The sequence below is a fragment of the Mizuhopecten yessoensis genome, unplaced genomic scaffold, assembly GCF_002113885.1.
Source record: "Mizuhopecten yessoensis strain PY_sf001 unplaced genomic scaffold, ASM211388v2 scaffold6087, whole genome shotgun sequence".
NCBI classification, from domain to species: domain Eukaryota; kingdom Metazoa; phylum Mollusca; class Bivalvia; order Pectinida; family Pectinidae; genus Mizuhopecten; species Mizuhopecten yessoensis.
In genome coordinates, this window is record NW_018406373.1 from 128,065 (window position 1) to 144,296 (window position 16,232).

The 16,232-nt window shown below is 35.8% G+C and overlaps 1 protein-coding gene across 2 annotated transcripts in view; it reads right to left on the reverse strand.

The window, feature by feature from the left end:
* Positions 1-16,232, reverse strand: part of LOC110451490 (dihydropyrimidine dehydrogenase [NADP(+)]-like) — a 115,334-nt gene that overhangs the window by 65,808 nt on the left and 33,294 nt on the right. For both annotated transcript variants that reach the window (XM_021499533.1, XM_021499534.1), the window contains exon 9: positions 14,627-14,734. In XM_021499533.1, coding sequence (XP_021355208.1) covers positions 14,627-14,734 — 108 coding nt within the window. The remainder of the gene's footprint in view (positions 1-14,626; positions 14,735-16,232) is intronic.

Genomic DNA, 16,232 nt, shown 5'->3' on the forward strand with positions numbered 1-16,232 from the left:
AGAAGAGTGGTACCAAGTTTCCTCTAGAATATATCATTTTAAACCTTTGGATAATTAATTTGCATAGGAATTTGGAATTGCTTCCCTTTGTCCATACAATGTATTTCATAGAACATTAAAAACTGAAACTGGCATTTACCCCTTTGACCAATACCTGATTATTTTAAACCATTGAATAGATTATGCACAGATTGTGAACATCTTTGAACTTTGCCTTTGTTGTTGAATAAGATATCAACCCTTGCCTTATCTAACAAAGTTACTTGGCATAAAACCATTGACCAATCAGAGTACAGTATGCTAATTAATTAGGCATGGATTTCACTCAACTTTGAACTTATCGTCTAAGTTTGTATATTGATCAATATATATTCAAGCAAGTTATCTTGTAAAGTGTGCACATCGACCAGGGTTGGCATGCTTTTTAATACGTGTGAATTTTGTTCAAGTTTCAATTTTGCATCAGTCAGTGTATATTGTTACAGAACAATATTTATAAGGATGTTTACTTGCCGAAACTAAATTGTGGATAAGCAAGTGGATTACTGCTACCCATAAATTTACAAGTCTCTCAATAATTTTGAAAAACTTTTAAATAAAGTGTTTTACATATTCACTGCAGTGAAAAGGTCTCTTCTTATGAAAAATGGAACTATTTTGAATCTGTGTTCCCATGAACAAATAATATAAAAAGCACTCTAATTCAATATGATACATTGTTGTATGTTTCAATATTGAATAAGATAAACAAAATATAAACATACATACTCACACACACACACAAGATTAGGAGAGTTACATTATTTTCCCTCTATTTCCATTGCATAAATTCTTCACAAAGAAAACAACAACTTTATAGCATATGTTCAGCTTTATCATCTTCATAGGCTAGCATTTGAAATAAGATGCACATATTAATTTCAAATACATTTCAAAAGAGTACTGCAAATGTACCAGCTAGAACACATACTATGTTATTACAGTTGTCATGATTGTTGGTTTCAGAACTGATAGCATTGTGCAACAAATGTTGACAACAGGACTTATTGAAAGTTGAGGTTGCTTGTGTATATGCAAACAGGTAGTGCATGATTTAATGTTGAGAATGATGGATCAAGGTTTATAAAATTTGGTTTGAATACTTAGTTAGGAATGCACTGACAATTTCTCTGTCACATGTACATGAACAGGTTGTGAAGCTGTAGCCTTCACCTTGACTGAATGAAATTGACCTTAAAACTGTCTTGAACAATTGATGTATGAAATTTAGAAATGAAGTTTCAAGAAATATGGTTGAAAACTTAAGAAATAATTGCTTTCATTGACATTGATACAATCTTGTGTGCTATCCCTCTCATATATCACACAAGATTTAATATCAAATGTTGGACACAGTAAAATCGAGCGAAGTTAACAAATATCAAGTTACATATTATAACTTTTATTTTATTTTATTGATATTGATCATAAGCATTGTTAAAAGTACAATGTATACCAGGGATCTTACATTTCTTTTACTACTTAACATTTGCGTTGACTTTTAATTCATTGGACAAAAACTAAAAGGAAGCCATGACCAGTATTTCTATCTTTAAAAACATACTTTTAATTTTTTTTCCAATTTGCTCCCACCACCCATAGTGTTATATTGATCAAAACAAACGTTGTTTCCAACATTTGTGCCCTTAGTCAGTAGTGGGTGTTCAATCACATTCATCAGGGTTTCAGCATCAAGTAGGGGCTGTTCAATCACATTCATCAGGCTTTCAGCATCAATATTCACAGATTCAATCTGTTCCAAGTAAAGATCACTGACTTCTCCATTAAGGAAAAGTTTGCGAGGAAAGCATTTGAACTACATTTGAACTATTCGCTGATGGAAGGATCTGTGGACTCGGCTTTCATGTGTCTGAGAGAAAATGATTTAGTCAGAGGTTCCTCCTCTATAAAGTAACTGACAGATTTCAAAATGTCATGTCACTGTTGGTATAGTTCTTGCAGCCTTTTGAAAAAGTTCATGAAGTCCTCAAAGGTATGAGAGAGTTGGTACAGTTCCTATTTCTCATCCTCCTTTCTCCCATCAATAACCATCCCTGTCTGTTGTAATATTGATTGCTTTCCCCCCCTAAAATAGAACATAGTTACCATATAATTTCTGCACCAGCAATAATGTTTAGAGATGATATTCAAACAAATAGGAGGCATAGCAATATGAGCTTGTATAGTGAGAAATAAGGCATTAAAGCTGAGGAGTTCATTAAAATGTTTCAAAAACATTTCAATAAGTCAATCTCTTTGGTAGCAGAACTAAATATAAACAAAATGTACATTAAATTCAACTTATAACAGCACATCATATGGGGGCTTAAGACATCTAATTCCTTAGGTGGTAAAACATGTGTACATAAAAAGGTACCAGTAAAAACAAAACAAAATTAGTTTAAACACACGCACTTAGATATTCACGGTTTTCATTAATACAAAAGATGAAGCAGAACATCACTCTCCCCTGGTTGTTTCCATAAAGAAGAAATTAACCAGGAAACATGGAGATGTCCATTGCACTCCTTTATTTTGCTTACAATGTGCAAATGTGCCTACTATGTGCTAATAAGCTTTCCATGTTATGGTTTTGTTTTTTATGTGCTGTATGCAAATGTTCTAAATGTGCTTAAATTACCATGTGCTGATGTGCTTACCGTGTTCAATGTGCCTATTAAGTGCTTTCCAAGTGATAAACTCTTTTTCTGAGCTTACAGTATACTACATGTACATACATGTTTTTATTTTATTTTTCCATGTTGTAATATTTTGGTCTCTGTTATTATACTCATGTTTTGTCTTTGTAGCTTATGTTGTATGTTTTGCAAAATGGACGTAAAATATATATTTTTGTATCTTGTACGTGCTCAAGGATTTTATCTGTAGTTTTTGGGACTATATATAGAAAAACTTTACCCCAGTATGAGGAATTGTTTTACACATTTATCATAAAACAAGTTATGTTCAGATTTCAGACAGAAGATACTCTAAAATTGTACAACTCAGAAAAGGTTGAAAAATATTTATAGTTCATTTTTTTCTGCTTAGAAATATTTAATCTCTAAATTACAAATGATAACTGTTTTAACAGGTCTAGTTTCCGAATTGGAAACCAAACCCTGTCTGACCTATAAATGATCATTATATAAGGCCAATTAAAAGTTTAAAACAAATATTGAGTTTATGCTAACCCCACAGATACTGGACACACTAATAGTAATATGATGTGTATAAACTATGATATATTATACACACTATACTTATTGGTGTGTTCGACACCAGTGTGGTTAACCAGACTTATCTCAGATTTGTGTTCTACAATACCCTTAAGTTTTTATATGCACTGTTAAAGTCAGAACTCCTGCTCTATATTAGCGCAGTAAAGATATTTTTCAAATTAACAATAAAATGCCTAGCTAATACATACCTACCCTATTTTTTTCTGATAGTAGAAACACAAGTAATTTGTTTGGCCTAATGTTTCTGTCATTTCATAATATTTAGAACTACTATACTTGTTTAAGTTTCCAAAACATCAAGTAGTATAACAATTGAAACTTCAATGAAAGCCAACATCACAATGAATCTAATAATACAATGTTTATAACATGTTTTTTTTTAACTGAATGAGAAGAAATGTAAGGCCAAATATCCTCACAAACAACGCTTAAGTGAAATCAGTTTGCAACTAAGCAGTTCGAAAATTTTGCAACACGTCTGGAGAAAGACGTTCCTCGTGACGCTGTAATTCACTAGAGTAAAACGTCCGTTTATTATGTTTGTTTTTGCATAATAACTGCTATACATACCGTAGAAGCACCTTCCTTTTTGTCATCGCCGCTGACAACATGCGCCATTCTCTGCGGCTTCGGCCGCATGCTTGGCCACAAGTCACCGAAATCGGGATACATAGCCTTATTTATGAATCAGTAGTAGGTAAACGTTGCAGAAGTGTATGTATATTGTTCATTGTCAATGCTGCTTAAACAACATGCCTAACATTAAGTCAACACTCGCCTGCATTTTCGTCTTTTCCGCTTCGCGTTGCGAATGATGTCTAGGCCTACACAAAACGAAAGTAAAATGTGCGCATGTCTAAATGTAAGGGAGATCACTCGTGTTTTCCCGCAGTATATGTCTGAAATCATTCCGAAGGTGTTGTTGTTTTTGTGTATATTGAAATAAAAGAGTCCTGTTATATGGTAATACTTCAATAAACGAAAAACACAAATCACACCAACAGACATATAAAATGTAGGCCTATCGGAGCATATTTTCGTTTCTGGCTGAGCTGTAATTAGCGAGAAGGCGATATAAAAATGCAATAGCATATCTTATGATGAAAATAGAACAAAATGATAATACTGCGAAGGTAAAAAAAGCCTTCAGGTTAGAATACCAATATGGAACTAGAGAAGGACAGTGGCTAGTTCTAACATGATTCCCGGTCTCATCTGCCCCGGCCGGTTGATCCCATTTTAGTTAGGCAAGCCTGGTGTGAATCACACGGAGGCGATTTTAGAATTAATTGACAGGATCCGTATCCATTAATAGGTTTGTAATATGAACTTTTTATGTTGATCTCCTACATAATTGTAAGTTATACTCCGCCTTATATTTCGTTAAATTATCAAGTTTACGTAACAAGTGCAAGCGAAATCCTAATTGACTGCCATGTTGGAAACTTCCTCAATCTTTCCGATATAGGTCAGACGTCTAAATATGGGTGTCATGACCAAATATGGAAATTGTAGTAAACATGACCGCATCAGTAGTAATACTATATTTGGCCGTGAAGGCCATATAAGGAAACGGATAACATCACGCGTGATCTAACATGGCCGTCGTTTCTTTTTTTAGAGTTTTTAGTAAGGATTTGTTATTTTAACGATGAACGAATATGCAATATTTTGATAACATTATAATCATATGAAGCGTGAATCAGATATATTATTACTGATTAGCACTTTTGATTATCCTCAGTTAGTTGGAACAGGACCGCTTCATAGCTCTGACCACGCAATATATAATTGTAAACAGGGACGTAAATGTCACCAATTTTAGCCAATCACAGGACAATATTTCCGTGTAAAGGGTTAATCCAGCGACAGTTCCAAGAGTAAATACGAAGTTTTAGAAGGATACTTAGTTCTAACTAAGAATAAGATTATATCCAATGACGTTTGAGTGAACTTGAGTCCGTGGTAATGGATTTTATTTGCAGTTTGTTTAGTATTACTAGAAGGTGACGTTATGTCTCGTTTATGAATATCTGAGCTCATTAACTGAAGTATTTTTACCGGAAGTTGCGTGTAGCATGCATGACCTACATTCAAGTAGCAGTTCCCGATTGAGATAAACAGGGTGCATTTTCAATAAGAATACGACGTTGTGATAAGATCATATGTTCTATAAAGAAAAGTAATGATATTTACAAGCCATTCAAGTGCATTTGAGTCCAAAGCTACGCATAATAAAGACAGTAGGTCCGGTATATGATTCAATTTAGTACCAGTGACTACCGCTAGAGGCCGTCTGTGTGAAATCGACATTTATGAATATCTGAGCTCATTAACTAAAGTAATACCAATAGCTGGCGGCTAACGCCTTAGCTAAAAACAGAACTTACATGGAATGGAGCTTAAAATTGAACAACTACATTTTCGTAATAGTATGGGGAAATGTTAAACGTAAGTTGATCGGCGATTCTCTGGCATAGGAATTGGCTAAAGTTTCTTTGTTAACAGTTACCTATTTAATAATACTTTTCACATAAACTCAGGTATCAACACAGTATGTATCCCTTTAACAAGGGACAGGTCATTACCACATGGCCAGCTGTATGCCTGTTATTTAAATTACCCCTTAGCTGCTGGTGTGGGGAACACACAGTAGGCCCATGGGAGGAGGGCTGTTACGTCCATGTATGTGTAAACTGACATTTTTGTGGGGGGGGTTCAGACTATTATGATAGTTGGAATAATTTTCACGTAATGCGGTTTATAATGATTTTATTTTTATCAACAATTCGTTTCGACACATATATATTCCGTAAAATTTACGGAAATAATATGCAAGTGCTACAGAAATGCTACGGTAATGGTACGGAAGTACTACGGAAATACTACGCAAGTGATACGCAAGTGCTATGCAAACGGTACAGAAATGGTACACAAACTGTAAGCTGAAAGCGAACGTGTACGGGTCTGCAAGTTTCATTTGTTTCAATTGTGATGTCATGCCTAGGAAGTACATGATGTCACTGACTTTCACACTGGAGTCAAAATGGCAGCTTTTTTTCATTTCAAAATTGTTGTTAAACACGAATGAATACCACAAATCTTGATTATGTGATATAAAAGATCTTACACTCGTTTTCATTTCATATGAAATTCATGAAACTCGTCACGAATTTTTCATTTTAGCTCACCAGAGGCTTGCTAAATTGAAACATTCTGACTCATTTCATAAATCTCATATGAAATGGAAGCTCATGCAAGATCCTATATGTACAAAAGCAGATATAGTGAAATATATGTTCAGACCCTGGACCGTTTTTCTCTACCAAAAATGCGTTTGCATTGCGTTTGCGTTGACCGTTTGATGTGTGTTTTAACTTTAGCCTTGAATGTGCATTGAACATGTGTTTTGCTGGTTATGTAAGAAAACAATCGATGATTATGTACAGGTTATGTTAAGAATATGTGAGTGCTGAAATGTGTTTATAAAAAAAAAAAAAAAAAAAAAAAGTTTTATGTATAACAAGAAGCCCAAGGGCCTTAGCGGTCACCTGAGTTATATTATAGGTACCAGTAGCTCAATGTCATTGTTGAGATGTACAAAATGTGGAAAACAACATGTAAACAAAGTGAAATACAATACTTGTCATGTCACCAAAGGATAAGATCTTAAAAAAATATTCAAATATTGAGAATTATACCCTCTCCCAAAGGGAGAGCAGATAACCTGGGGGATAATGAAATTAACAATTTAGGTAATGGTCAGTTAGTTAAGGACCTTTCTATCCACATCTGAGTCTGATGAAGAAGATTTTTTTAACTTTGAACCATAATCCTCATTTGGGCCCCACTGGGGGAAGGATCTTACTTTCTCATACCATCGAATTGCCATCTGGCATCATAATCATTCCAACCAAATTTGAATATTTCCCTGATGAAAATGGACAAAATATACCCAAAAGTATTTTTTCCCTTTATAAACTAAACTCAACTTTACCCCGAAAATGGATGTCCCTAATACAAGAGGCCCAAGAGGGCCTGTATCGCTCACCTGAATATTTAAGCAGTCATAGCAAAATATTCTCATTAAATATTATATTGCACTAAAAATATTTCCCTCACAAACTTTGTTGGCTCAAATTATCTGTTGAAACTACCAGCAAAATATTATTACAAGAATCTACGCTTTTTGATTCTTCATTGCTTGACATATTTTTCACTGTGACCTTGTAAGTAGGTCAATGTCATTTTCCTTCTCAAATTGGTAAGCTCTATTCAAAAAGCTACCAGCCAAATCTTATGAATCCATTCCTTTTAGTTCTTAAGAACAAATCCATTAGAATGTTGTTGACCTCTGTGACCTTGAAAGTAGGTCAAGGTCATTTTCATTCGCAAACTTTGTTGGGCTCTTTCCCAGGAAATAACCAGCCGAATATTAAGATTCTATAACTTCCAGTTCTTCAGAAGAAGTCATTTGAAGTGTTTGACATATCTGCCTCATGTGACCTTAAAAGTAGGTCAAGGTCATGTTCATTCTCAAACTTTGTTCGGCTCTTTCCTAGGAAGCTACAAGCCAAATATAAAGATTCTATACCTTTCAGTTGTTCAGAAGAAATCGCTTGAAGTGTCTGCCACATTTGACCCCTGTGACCTTGAAAGAAGGTCAAGGTCATTTTCTTCCTCAAACTTTGTCGGGCTCTATCCCAGAAAGCCACCAGCCAAATATGAAGATTTTATACCTTTTAGTTCTTCAGAAGAAGTCATTTGAAGCTTTTGACACATTTGACCCCTGTGACCTTGAAAGTAGGTCAAGGTAATTTTCGTTCTCAAACTTTGTTGGGCTCCATCACAGGAACCAATCAGCCAAATATGAAGATTCTATACCTTTTAGTTCTTCAGAAGCCGCACCATGACATAAAAAGGAGACAAGTACAACCCAGCAAATTACAGACCAACTTCACTAACCTGCATCACATGTAAACTCATGGAACACATCATAACAAGCGCCACAATGACACATCTGGAGAACAATAACATATTATATGACCTACAACACGGCTTTAGATCCTCCAGATCCTGTAAAACACAGCTCACCACATTCATACATGATCTCGCATCAAACAACAACATCAACAAACAGACAGACATCATCATTATGGACTTTGCCAAAGCTTTCGACTAAGTCCCACACAAACACTACAATACAAACTCAAATATTACGGGATAACAGGGAACACACACGCATGGATTACAGACTTTCTCTCATTCCACACCCAAACAGTAGTACTCGAGGGCAAACAATCAGACAAAATACAAGTAACCTCTGGGGTCCCTCAAGGAACCTGTTTGGGCCCCATCCTCTTCCTCATCTACATCAATGACTTCCACGAATACATGAAATACAGCACACTTAAGACTGTTTGCAGACGACAGCATCATATACAAGACGATAAACAACAAAGAAGACACACTAAAACTTCCATATGACCTTGACGCAGCAGAACAATGGGAGGTGGACTGGTTAATGAAATTTCACCCTGACAAATGCAACATACTCAACATTACACCGAAATGCAACAAAATACACCATGACTACAAACTCCACAACCACACATTACACCAAGAAGAATCAAGCAAATACTTAGGATTAAAATTACAAAATAACCTACGATGGGACAAACATATTAACAACATCACAGCCAATGCCAATAGGTCCTTAGGTTTTCTAAAACGCAACTTAAAAAAAACCTCACCACATATAAAAAAAACATGCATACAAAGCACTAGTCAGGCCAAAACTTGAATACTGCTCTTCCATTTGGGATCCACACAACACAAACCAAATTAAACAAATAGAAAAAACACAACGAAGAGCAGCACGCTACGTACAAAACAGATACCACAACACTAGTTCCGTAACAGATATGATCCACACACTACAATGGCCAACACTACAAACACGGCGCAGCTACACAAGAATTATCCTTTTTTTACAAAATCATACACAAAACTCAACTCATATACTCACACCCGTAGACCCTTGCACCAGACATGCACACCCTCACGCATACAAACACATATCTGCTACAAAGGACACCTACAAATATTCATTCTTTCCACACAAAATAACACAATGGAATCTCCTCCCCATAGCAGCAGTACAATGCACAACACTAGAGGACTTCAAGGCACACTTTCCCTACACAGCCCTCACACGCTAAACATACGCCAGATTTTATCTTTTTATCTATACCTTGCACAAAAAAATCACAAAACCCCCCACCTAATCACTGTAAATAACCCCCTTTTTCAAGCCTCTGCAACAGGCCCCCCCCCCCCCCCGAGGGCATAAACGTCAAATTGATGGAGCCCCCGTACGACAAAGAAGAACCCCCAACCAAAATAGGAGGCCCCAGACCCCTCGACTGGCCATGGCCTACCATGTTTCTGATCTGAGGTACAGACACAAAGCGATAGCTAAATCTTAATAAGAGCCAGTACAGATTGATTTTGATGGTCTTACGTCTGTTATTACGGCCTTGCTGCCTTTCAGTAGACGACCTACCGGTACAGACTTGTGCGCTGGCTTTACTGAAATGGGCTTAGAGATATAAAAGAAGTTGAAAAATATGGAAGTTTTACATAGATACAGTGTAAAGTTTGAAGTTCTTTTGAAATTTGGAATGAACACTTGTCTCATTCAACATTTCCATTTACCTCTTGACACACAAATCGGTTGCTTATCGTATATCTGAAAGAAGTACATGTAACATATAGTCACCATACAAAAATACAAAAGGACAGTTTTATATACTGGACATGTTTGTGTCAATTATAAGATATGAAGTATATTTAATTTCCTATCAAAATACCTCTTTGTTGCAGATTTAAGAAAGGAAAGAAAATAATGCCGTCATTCGTCAGGTACCGAAGGTGGCGGGGTTGGCGACAACGGTACCACCCAACCCCTCCCCCTCAAGCTTTTTGAATTTTTCCGGTACCAGTGATCTGAAGCTCATATGAATTAAATTGATACAAAATACATAAAGCACATTCAGATATAATTATAGCGTAATTTCAAATTAATAAAAAACTAACCCAGCCCCAATCCCTATGAAGTCCTTTGTTATTCTATGTCTCACAACCATACGTTTCCGACGCATAATGAAAAGGGAATTAAGTGTTACTCATCTTCATTCTTCATTATTATATACCCGAAGTTACAAACCCCTGTGCACGGTGGTCGCCTTTATACTTTCCCTGTTCAATGTTTTAATTAAATTAAAACAATACGTAAATTCAATCAGAGACGTATATTAAGCTATTTAATTAGTTACAATAATGTTTGTTTAGACTTATCCTAATATGTCGGAGTAATCATTCTCCCCAAGTGATATACATCTAATTTATACTTCCTAAATTCTCAGATTTCGTGGGAAATTTTTTAACTAGATACGTCGACAATGGACGTAACTGCGTTTACAGGGACCTGCAATAACAATAGCCGCATGTAACAGGGGTGACCACACGTTTAAACAATAATAAAGGTAAGTCCAGGTAAAAGCAAAGACCAGATGATAGTTGGGATTAATTCACTATTGTTTGGGATAGTGAAATCAGTGCTGTTTGTGCAATATACTTTTCAAAATGACAGCCAAGAGAAAGCAATAAAAAAGTTCAAGGCTGTTTTAAGGAGGAAATTACGTAAGTAATTCAGATTTTAGATTATGTTTTCATGACCCCGAGAATGAAATGTGTAGCTGGAGGTACAGCAGTGGATATGATTAAGCGTAACAGGGTGTATAGAATGTGTACATGTATGTTGTGTTGTAAGATGTATAGATACGATACATATAACTAATACTCAGGCTTCAATATCATTCATATAAATACTGATTATAATTATCAAATAATACCCCTAAAGAGAATATTATAAGAATTATACCTGTTTGAGGTCTAAGTTAGAGAAAGATGATTTTAAGAAAAAGTAATTTGGATTGATAGGTGTCACCTATGTCCCGCTTTGACCATCAATGCACATATCAAAGAAACTAACTTAAATGCAAAAACTTCATGTTGATGGAAATGCTGACAAAGTCAATGGACCATGAAAGGTTGGCCGCATCCAGCATTTGATGCATGGGTTGAGATGTACTACCTATTATCCAAGTTTGGTTGATGTAGCACTTATACTTTCAGAGAAACTAACTTAAACACAAAAACTTAATGTTGATGGAGATACAGACAAAGTCAATGGACCATGAAAGGTAGGCCGCATCCAGCATTTCATGCATGGGTTGAGATGTACTACCTAAGATGCATGTATTGTGCAAGTTTTGTTGGTGTATTACTTATACTTTCAGAGAAACTAACTTAAACACAAAAACTTAATGTTAACGCCATCACCGCCAAGTCGATTCGTGGTGGCGAGACAAAAAACAATAATTACACAGAATTTGCTTGCAGCATTTCAGTTGGATTTGTAGTATAATACAGTAATAATATTGTATGCAAACTCATCACGTTCACTTGTTTTATAAATATGATGATATTCATATCCAATATTTTCCAAACACAAGTTTCATATTTTATCTCCTTTTGGACATTTGCTATCGCCTAGTTTAAACAAGAGGCCCAAGAGGGCCTGTATCGCTCACTTGAATATTTAAGCAGTCATAGCAAAATATTCTCATTAAATATTATATTGCACTAAAAATATTTCCCTCACAAACTTTGTTGGCTCCATCTCATGAAACTACCAGCAAAATATTATTACAAGATTCTATGCTTTTTGATTCTTCAGAAGTTGCTTGACATATTTTTCCCTGTGACCTTGTAAGTAGGTCAATGTCATTTTCCTTCTCAAATTGGTAAGCTCTATTCCAAAAGCTACCAGCCAAATCTTATGAATCCATTTCTTTTAGTTCTTAAGAACAAATCCATTAAAATACTGTTGACCTCTGTGACCTTGAAAGTAGGTCAAGGTCACTTTCATTCTCAAACTTTGTTGGGCTCTTTCCTAGGAAGCTACAAGCCAAATATAAAGATTCTATACCTTTCAGTTGTTCAGAAGAAGTCGTTTGAAGTGTCTGACACATTTGACCCCTGTGACCTTGAAAGTAGGTCAAGGTCATTTTCTTCCTCAAACTTTGCCGGGCTCTATCCCAGGAAGCCATCAATCAAATATAAAGATTCTATACCCTTCAGTTCTTCAGAAGAAGTCATTTGAAGCTTTTTACACATTTGATTCCTGTGACCTTGAAAGTAGGTCAAGGTAATTTTCATTCTCAAACTTCGTTGGGCTCCATCCGAGGAACCAATCAGCCAAATATGAAGATTCAATACCTTTTAGTTCTTCAGAAGAAGTCATTTGAAGTTTTTGACATATTTGACCCATGTGTCCTTGAAAGTAGGTCAAAGTCATTTTCATTCTCAAACTTTGTTAAGCTTCATCCCAGGAAGCCATCAGCCAAATATGAAGATTCTATACCTTTTAGTTCTTCAGAAGAAGTCGTTTGAAGTTTTTGACATATTTGACCCCTGTGACCTTTAAAGTAGGTCAAGGTCATTTTCGTTCTCAAACTTTGTAGGGCTCCTACCAACAAAGCCTTCAGCCAAATATCATGACTCTAGGCCTATCCGTTCTTCAGAATAAGTTGTTTAAAGGAAAAGTTGACGGACGAGGACGCACGGACGAACGGAAGACGGACGCCGCACCACGAAATAAGCTCACTTGCCCTTCGGCCAGGTGAGCTAATAAAAACAAGCAATTACACATACATTATTTAGTTTGGGTTGTTAATTATTTTCCAACAAATTGATGACATATCTATTTTTTAACAACAAATTCAAAATTTGAAACTAAAAAAAAAATCAACAATCTACTAGACGTATCCATATGTATTGTTGATATCGAAGAACCATTGTTCAAGACCATACCCGTAACCTCATCTTGAAATGATTTTTGGGGAAAATATAGTAAAAAAAAAAGATAAGTGAGAAACCACCAACATCAATATACTTCCAATCTTATGAATTCATATAAAGGAAAGTGTTTCAGCGTCGTCAAGATTAACTGATTATGTGTTAAATGTAATGTAATGTTGAGTTCATAAATACATGTCATTAGAAGTTTCATTCCATTGGAAAACGAATTATCAATACACCTAATCAATTGGCAGAAAAATCATCATTCCAAATTATATGTTTTGTGCTGACAGGGAAAATGTTGCATATACATCTGCCGCTGTGCAAAATACACGCGAGCACTGTATAGGTAAATACAGATCAGAGTTGGGGTCAGAGACCGACACGCTTCCGCGAGCAGATACATTCAAATCTAAGTTTGTTATTTGGCTACTATAAACTGTGTTTTAGGAACGTGTTTTAACCAAACGTTTTGTGTGCGTTTGCGTTGTGTTTCTGTTTGCGTTACATTTGCGTTGTGTTTCTGTTTGCGTTACATTTGCGTTGTGTTTCTGTTTGCGTTGTGATTCTGTTTGCGTTGTGTTTCTGTTCGCGTTACGTTTGCGTTGTGTTTCTGTTTGTGTTACGTTTGCGTTGCGTTTCTGTTCTGTTTGCGTTGAGTTTGCGTTTAAACAGACAAGAAAAACAGTCCAGGGTCTGTACCGCAGTACACGAAAGTGTAATTACACTGGTTAACAAGGAAAGTTTACAACAGATTCCTGCACAAAAGAAACATATAAATATGAAAATAATGGAATCAAATGCCAATATACGAGAACATCTAACCTGAACACCTGTCTCAAAAAAAAAACCATAAAGGGGAAGCACTGGTCTCTGGATGGTAAGAGCTATTTCCTGGAAATTTGATAAGATGCTACATTATGTTGTGTAATATTTTCTCCCACATTCAATATAGGTTTCCCCACTCTAACTCATGGATAAACCTGCTAGGAATTGGTAAACATTTTTGGTTACCCACTATTGGGAAACACCCAGAACATTATTTTATTGGTCAATCTTCTAATTATGATGTTAAGTAGCAATGCTTTCGGACGCCATCTTCCAATGTGTCATCACAATTTCATGACAACTAGCTGTTCCCCGATCGGACACAGGAATAATGTAATCAAGAGAAACATGGTTTTCTAGATATGATATCTGAACGTTGTGGGAGAAAAAGGCCCAAAATTAAAAAGGTTGCATAATTATCATGTTTATGTAACTCTTCTTAGGTAAATTTAACATTTTAAAAGACACTCAGTAAACCTTGTGTCTTGATACAATTTGAAATTTAATAAACTTGAGTTAGATAAACATGATAACTGGCCATTACTCATTGGAGGACCTCTATATCCCTGTACTGCTCCCATAAAACACACCTGCTTTGCTGGCTCTGGATACCTTGGGCAGAAAATCCTTCGAAGTGTAAAATCCCATATCTTCTGTCAGGTCTTTGAAAATCGGAATCCTCTTTGAATCTGGGAGGCCTATGAAGGGAACAGTACACAAATGTTTTTGTTATCAGATTTGAGGTCTGATATTTTTATCAAAATCATGTACAGTACAAATTTATTAGCGAAAATATATGTACAGTTAACTATTTGATACTGTATAGCAGTTATATTTCGCAGGGGTTTAAATTTCGTTATACAGTGTGTATGCATGCTCTGACTAATATCCGTAAAATATATGTCAAGGTCATTGATTTGAACAAACTTGGTAGCCCTTCACCCCATCATGTTACTGGCCAAATTAAAGCACCCTAGGCCTCTCGATTATTCATAAGAAGTTGTTGAAATGTTTTAAACATTTTTGACCCCTGTGACCTTGAATATATGTCAAGGTCATTTATTTGAACAAAATTGGTAGCAATTCATCCCAGCATGTTACTGGCCAAATATCATCACCCTAGGCCTCTTGGTTATTCAGAAGAAGTTGTTTAAATGTTTTTAGCATATTTGACCCCAGTGACCTTGAATATGATTCAAGGTTATTCATTTGAAAGAATTTGGTAACCCTTCATCCTAACATGTTTCTGGTCAAATATCATCACCCTAGGCCTCTTGGTTATTCAGAAGAAGTTGTTTAAAGATTTTAAACATATTGGACCCCTGTGACCTTGAATACAAGAGGCCCAATGGGTCTGCATCGCTCACCTGGTGTAAATCTCACACTTGTAACCTTAAAGTGATCTAAAATAAAGCTACAGGCAAAATATCAGTATTTATGAATAAAACCTGTTAATTTTTTTTAAAACATTTCACCCCTGTTATTGAAAATCGAACAAGGTCATTATGTTGAACAAATTTCATAGTCTTTCATCTCAGGATGCAACTTGCAAAATATCAACATTCCGGGACCCATGGTTAATCAGAAGAGGTCATTTAAAGATTTTAAACAAATTTGACCCCTGTGACCTTGAATATAAGTCAAAGTCATTCACTTTAACAAACACGGTAGTCCTTGATCCCAGCATGTTACTGACTAAATATCAACATCCTGGGCCTTTTAGTTATTCAGAACAAGTTGTTTAAACATTTTGAACATATTTGCTCCTTGTGACCTTGAATATGATTCAAGGTCGTGCATTTAAACAAACTTGGTAGCCCTTCATCCTAGTATGCTACTGACTAAATATCAACATCTAGGCATTTGGGTTACTGAGAAGAAGTTGTTCAAGGTTTTTAAACATATTTGACCGCTGTGACCTTGAATAAGGGTGAAGGGCACTCATTTCAACAAACTTGGTAGCCCTCCATCTAAGCATGCTACTGGCCAAATATCATCACCCTGAGCATTTTGGTTATTCAGAAGAAGTTGTTTAAAGGTGTTTTAAGACAATTGACCCCTGTGACCTTGAATATGGGTGAAGGTCATTTATTTGAACAAACTTGATAGCCCTTCTCCCAAGCATGCTACTGGCCAAATATCATCTCCCCAGTCATTTTGGTTATTGAGAGGGTGTTTAAATGCTTTTAACATATT